This window comes from Chanodichthys erythropterus, chromosome 9 (assembly GCF_024489055.1).
Source record: "Chanodichthys erythropterus isolate Z2021 chromosome 9, ASM2448905v1, whole genome shotgun sequence".
Classification (NCBI taxonomy): Eukaryota; Metazoa; Chordata; class Actinopteri; order Cypriniformes; family Xenocyprididae; genus Chanodichthys; species Chanodichthys erythropterus.
This window is the reverse complement of record NC_090229.1, coordinates 34,399,639-34,406,938: the sequence shown is the minus strand read 5'-3', so window position 1 is coordinate 34,406,938 and position 7,300 is coordinate 34,399,639. Positions and strand designations below refer to the sequence as shown.

General features: G+C 33.7%; 2 protein-coding genes across 2 annotated transcripts in view; both read left to right on the top strand.

Moving 5' to 3' along the window:
- Positions 1-2,611: 2,611 nt before the first annotated feature.
- LOC137026647 (beta-microseminoprotein-like) lies at positions 2,612-5,756 on the top strand. The gene is made up of 4 exons (XM_067394055.1): positions 2,612-2,626; positions 2,917-3,001; positions 3,096-3,210; positions 4,205-5,756. Exons 1-4 carry the CDS (start codon positions 2,624-2,626, stop codon positions 4,317-4,319), a joined length of 318 nt encoding a protein of 105 aa, XP_067250156.1. The 5' UTR covers positions 2,612-2,623; the 3' UTR covers positions 4,320-5,756.
- Positions 5,757-6,262: 506 nt separating this feature from the next.
- Positions 6,263-7,300, top strand: part of antxr1a (ANTXR cell adhesion molecule 1a) — an 82,047-nt gene continuing 81,009 nt past the window's right edge. The window contains exon 1 of the mRNA XM_067394053.1: positions 6,263-6,405. Coding sequence (XP_067250154.1) covers positions 6,263-6,405 — 143 coding nt within the window. The remainder of the gene's footprint in view (positions 6,406-7,300) is intronic.

The following is a 7,300-nucleotide window of genomic DNA, read 5'->3' as shown; positions in this document are numbered from 1 at the left end:
GTATTCTTATAACAGAAATAAAGTATACTTATAATACAATGTATATTATATCAAAAAATATACTTTTAACACAAATTAAGTACACTTTAATATCACTAATCAAGCATGCAATTAGTCCCTACACAGACATATACTTAAAGTGTACTAAGTATTCTTGAAGTTGTTCCAATTTAGCACACATAAGTATGCTAAATATACCTAAAGTTGTATTTTAATACTACTTAATTTCAACTTAAATATACTTAGTACAAAATTAGTTGTTTTAAAATAGCACACTTTAAATGAACTTATCATTAACACACTTGAAATATACTAATAATTAGTCTTGCTGCAAGTATACTCAGTATACTTTTTTTTTCACTAGGGTCAAGTAATAAGACTGCATAAATCGACACATTTTTAGACAATATTGGACCCACATCTGAACAGCAGAACTACAGAAATGCAAGTTGGCCGGTTAGCAGGAGACAGACTGGTGTACATTACACAACATAATATACAAAACTATGAATTTTGAACGATCGCTAGAAAATATAAACATTAATTATTAATCATACTTACAGGTTGAGATTCAGAGGAGCAAGCTGGTCCGCATTGATCCATATTTTAAGACCAAATGTTTGTGAATCATGTGTTAAACTCCCTAAGGATTGAGAAGTAGTCATCAGTAAAATGACGGGAACACAACAAAAGTACTACTGTGGTATTGTTGAGAAAAAATAATTTTACCTGGTGTCTGCGCATGCAATAAGTGGGTGGGAAATATGTTGTTTTGTTGTGACGTCACAATGAAACGGCTTGGGATTCAGTTTAGAAACGACTCGTTTAATTGACTCTGAGTCGACTCTTATTGAGAGACAATAACTTTTTATACTATGCGCTTTCAGATTTAAAACTTTGCACATTTATAGACCCACATTTATAGAAACCCACACTTTAAAATGTGCCTTACCATTAATCTAGCACAAAAAAAAAACATTATATAGCACATCATTTTAGCATTTATGCTCCCTTTCGAGTGCCGTGGGCAAACCAAGCTGGGAAATAGAAATCCCAGCTAATTTGTTCAATTTAAGTTTGTCCTACTCAAACCAATTAAGTATTTTGAGCATTAGGGTTTACACATGTTTGTCATGGTATGTTTAAATAAGTTTCATATGTTGGAAATGTGTTGAGAGTAATTCATTGTCCAAAGATGAGACGGCAAGTTTAAAAGTTGAGAACAGAGAAATGCACTCACTCATGGATACATAACATATTTTAATATATATATATATATATATATATAAATGTATCTTTATTTTCAACAGCTATGTTAACAGCAATAATAAGACATTTCTGTTGTAAGAACAGCCAATCAGCTGATGGACACCATGCTGCATCGTCATGGGAACATCCCAGGTGAAGATAATGAAGAAATTATGTTGCTCCCTTTTCCAAGTGCATTCCAAACTGCTACATAATGGCACACAAGTGCCCTGCTCACTCCAAGGAGGGCTCTGCCCTTTGAAGGAAGTAGGGCATAGGGATGCTCCCCTCCGTTTAGAATTTGCCCGGTGTGTTAGTTGAATCCGTGACGGATATTTACAAAGCCACTGAATGTTATAATGTGATATTATTACAATTTAAAATAACTGCTTTTTTATTTTAATATATTTAAAATGTAATTTATTCCTGTGATGGCAAAGCTGAGCTTTCAGCATCATTACTTCAGTGTCTTCAGTGTCACATGATCTAATGATCACATGATATATATATATATATATATAATATATATATATATATATAAAACTTACTGACCCCAATTTTTTTGAACGGAAGTGTATATTGGATACACTGGAATGCTGCTGAGCTGTTTGTTTTAACTTCAAAGTCCAAACAGAACTTTACTTAACAGATAAGGCTGTTTTTCTACTCAAATTAGTATTTCTCTTCAATAAAACTGCAGTTAGCTATATGCTATTTGTGATGGCAAAGCTGAGTTTTCTGCATCATTACTTCAGTGTCACATGATCTAATATGATAATTTGGTGCTTAAAGTAAATTTTTGAAAGTTAATTTATTTAAAATAGAAAACTTAGGTAACATTATAAATGTATGTGCTGTCACTTTTGGCATGTCCTTTCTGAATATAAGTATTAATTAAAAAAAATATATACAAAAAATAAAACTGGAATGCTGCTGAGCTGTTGTTTGTTTAACTTCAAAGTCCAAACAGCACTTTACTTAACAGATAAGGCTGTTTTTCTACTCAAATTAGTTTTTCTCGTCAATAAAACAGCAGTTAGCTATATTTTATTTGTGTAAAGTTTCCTTAATGTATTTGCAATATGACAGATTTTTTTTTACCATATCATGATCTTTCTGTAATTAAAAATGATCATTAATAAAGCATAAAATATATTACTTATATTTAAAATTATTTTAATGTATTAATAATACTAAATACTATTACTTATTACTTATAATAATAATAATATAATGAAACTATATGTATCTGTGTAAATTTTTCCAAATCATTTGTAAAATTAATCATTAACATCTTGCTCCACCCTCATCTGTTCACTTAAAAGCAGGCATAGTGATTTTTGCATCATATAATCAGATCACTGTCTGTAGAAACATGGTAAGCCCCCATTATAATATTGCTTATGTTTATAGTTTAATATATAGATTTTATGATTGTCAATTGATTTTTTCACAATTAATTACAGTATTCATTAAATGTGTGTCAGTTGCATGTGATGTTTTTTATATATATATATATACCTGTCGATGATAAATTGCATAAATCACTGCAAATGCCTTTATTTGTAGTAAAATTAAATACACCTCAATACTGCCCTTCAGGTAAAACTATTTAAAGTTTAACATTGGATCAATTGCATTATTTGGTTGTGTTTGTTGACTGTGAAGAGGTCTGTGGTTTGGGGTTTGTTTCTGTGCACTGTCCTTCCTCTGGTCAATGCTGCATGTTTCAACGCGCAACATAAAACACCAGGTACGTACATACACAAAAACTTTCCTTTGCTTAATTGCATAACTAAAAAGTATTTCTGAATTTCCATTTTTCTGAATTCTCTGATCCTTGATAGTTAAGTTTTGCCAGGACTCAACAGATAAGACTTGGCATTCGGTTGGATCCAGTTGGAGAAACAGTAAATGTATGGACTGTGAATGTTCTGCTGATTCCATGAGCTGCTGTGATGCGTAAGTATATTTATTCTTGGTTGCACTTTATTTTGCAGTACTTGCACTTTCTATGTACTTACAGTGTACTTACCAAGAAAATACGGAATAATGTAAGATAACTACATGGATTAAGATTAGGTTTAAGGGTAGGTTTAAGAAGACTAGTGCATACTATATACTATACATGCGAAACAGGACTGTAAAATAAAGTGCTACCTTCAATTTTATTAGTGACATTACCTGCGGTGTTGATTTCCTCAAATGATGAAAACGAGCAAAGTCAAGATGGTACAGACAGAAGGCTGTTACAATTTTTTTCGAATGCATGAATGTTTTCATAATAACATGAGCTGACTGAAGAAAATAGACTATTGATACCTAATATAGACAGATATTTACTTATAAGCAGGCGCATAACGCACATGCTAGTTGACAGTCGTCTTTAGTTGCTAGTCGCAGTCGACGAGAGGCGACAACAGAGTCCGCTTTCGTCGTAGATAGTTCTTTGATGTCAGCTTGGTGTTTCCCAGACTTAAGCTGGACTTGGCTGATGCTACATCTATAGCTTCTCTTACTAGTTCTGCTCCCAAGGGCTTTAGAAGTTAGGGGCATTGAGCAACATCTCTGAGTTACATATGCAACCAGGTTCCCTGAGAAGTGAACGAGATGCTGTGTCGCATTGCCATTCTTGCCTGTGCGTGCTCCTTCAGAAAAATCTAATTTGATGACGTTTAACGCAGGTGCCCTTTTATAGTCATACCGGTGCACTGAGTGACGTCATATGACTAGCTCGGCCAATAGAATTGACTTGTTTACGCACGTGCTTCAGACACCAGTGCGCACTAAAGGCCCATAGCATCAGCAACTGACGCAATGTCTTGTTCCCTTCTCAGGGAACCGGATTACATACTTAACACAGAGACATTTTAACATAACACACATAGGTTTTGTGACACAATATTGGACTGATATAATACATACTAATTCCTTTTATTTTGTTTAATTTCTGCAGAATGGCGACGCCCACTGGCTATCCAGACAAGTGCACAGTGCAATACGATTACACTACATGCACATATGAAGTTTTTGAGAAAGTTCCATGTGCTCATAGTGCTGTTGGTAAATGACAGCCATGAGTTAAGGAAAGCAATCAATTATCATTTTTCAGTTTTATCTGCTGATTTAAAGGGCAATAACAGTAATGTCCAAATGAACATGAAATGTGCATTACCAGGTTTTCAGATTTGTTTGTTTTTGAAAGAAATCTCTCATGCTTATCAAGGGTATATAAAATTGATACAAATTGAGCATTAAATCAGCATATTTTAATGATTTCTAAAGGATCATGTGACACTGAAGACTGAAGCAATGATGCTGAAAATCAGCTGTGCATCACAGGAATAAATGTCATTTCCAAATATATTCACATAGAATATTTAAAATTGTAATAATATTTCACAATATTGCTGTTTTCACTGTATTGGCTGGTAAAGGCATACAGATACAATTTTGTATGTGAAGCCCAGCAAGGCCCATTTGTAAATAATACAACGATGCAGCATTTATGTCACTTCTCGTAACTTCATGAAACATGCTCCAATTGTGGAAAACTGCACATCATTATTTACTGCAGATTCTCACGATTACATACAACATAATCCAATAATTCCTCACAGAATTATGACACATAAAACCCCACAGGCACACAGACGCTAACTAAAATCAGCTTTCACGTGGCTTAATGAAAACTGCATAGATGGTAGAAAATGGCATATCATTACTTACAGTGGATTCTCCTGATTGAAATGAGTTCAAAATCAACATAATCCCTTGCGTCAACCACAAGATATTCCTCATGGAGGAACGATTTTAAATGCCCATTAGGGGGTTTCAATGGCTAAACAAAAAGGCTAACAATGCTGTAACTTTTGATTTTTGATTAGAATTGTACTCCTACCTTATTTCCTTCCTGAGTTACTGTATGTCAAATAAGAAAGATATGAAAAATTACAATATTAATTTTTCACTATTTGTTATATTGCAGCCATTTGCTAAAATCATTTAAGTTCATTTTTTTTCCTCAATGTACACACAGCATCCCATACTGACAGAAAAACATAGAATTGTTGACATTTTTGCAGATTTATTAAAAAAGAAAAGTTTTAAAATTTTACATTTTTAGATTAAAAAAAAAAATTACATTACATTTAGACATGTCATGCTGATTATATAATTACAATATATAATCAGCATGACATGTCTAAATGTAATGTACTTTTTTTTTTTTTAATCTAAAAATGTAAAATTTAAAAACTTTTCTATCAAACATTACCTACCTTTTGACTCTCCTTGCTATAGTTTTGGAGTTATGAGTTTTTACTTTTGTGTATGTCACTCAGAAAAAAACAACTCAGAAAATGTTTTCAGGGCTTATCAGGAGTTAACTCCATGCCTAAACTGTTAATGTTTGGAATTTGGTAGTTAATATGGTTAATGTGATGCAGTCAATAAATGTCAACATTTTCACTAACATTTTTTACCACTAGATGGCAATAACATCCTTAATCACTCCTTGGCTTTCTTTCTTCATTGCTTTAAAAAAAAAAGAGGATGGAAAGTTGTTTTGGAGTCAAGGGGCTATGAGAGACAATGATTTTGCACTGTCGGGCAAAGAAATGCTCACACACACACATTCTCAAACATAAACACACACAACCACACTCCCTCCCACACTCCATCAATCTAGCAGCAACTGGGGCAGCAAGCAGAAGTGTGTCAGACTTTTGGGTGCATGTGCACATTTACATTGGGTTCTAGAAACTTCTTTCTAACCAGAGACATTTTCTTATTTTTTTCTGTAAAACATTAACTCTTCTACCACAGGACACTTCAGAAGAACAAAGAAGACAAATTCAGTCTTTTTTTGGAGAATGCTTTTTCTAAATTAGGTCTCCACATACGGATTACGGATTGATAAGGATCCTGTGGAACCTTACTTTTCTCTCATGGTCACTTTTTTTATTTTTCTTGTAGTCCTGACTTTTGCTTGACTCAAACAGTGCTTTACAACATGTGCAGACTTTGGAGGATAGCAGTTTTGCTCTGTGTCAAATTAGTAGACACTGCGAATGGAAATACAGGACTTGTGCCGGAAAAAGGGACAGCAGCTTCCTCCTGCTATGGGGGTTTTGACCTCTATTTTGTTCTAGACAAGTAAGTTATCTTGTTATTTACCACTTCTCCTAAGCAATGCATGGTAATAAGCATGACAACACTCCATAAATGCTGTGTTGGCATCTGCATACCATACAAGACACTGTGAGTGAGGGCTTTAACCATTAACCTGACTTAGTTATAGACAGAGACACATGTATAAATTACAAATGCACATGTAGAATTAGGCTTATAATTTAAATGCAGTGTATAGTAAAGCTTTTTCAGGGTTTTTTACAGTGAGGAAGGCTAAATTAAGTGATGCTTCCATGTATTAATGTTTTTAACCCATTGTTTTGGTAGAAAATAACTCCAAAAGTTACTTCGTCCATTTAGGATACTTTGAAGATCATTTAAAAAAAAAAGCCTATGCCATTTAAACACTCACTGACTGAACTTCATTACATTAGATGCAAAATAAGTGGCATCTGCTGACAAATGCTTTTCTGAGAACTCACTTTTCTTCATCATTTTTGCTCAATGAATTTAATTAAAGTCAGTTCTCCTCAAGTTCACACAGGTGTCCTATCAGAGGATCCACAGATATAGATCATAGGATTTTTGTGAAATAGTTTGCTTAAAAAGTGTGCTCTCTTTAAAATAAATTTCATTTAATTTGATATCTTGTCAGTTAGTGCATAATGGCATAGACATAGAAGAGTTTACGAGAGAGTGAGAAAATTATGTTAAAATAATTGTTTTCTTTTGTAACATATGTCTCATCTAACATGAGGTGAGAAAATTGCATGTTTGGGGTCAATGCGGACACACTGGCTGGATGCAAGTAGTGCCCCCTGAGGGCAGTTTACAAATATGCAGCTCTGAGCCAAAAGCCTGCAAGGGAATGATAGATTAAACAGCTGTTTTAAGAGGCTATTTGCCATATTTGCTGTAT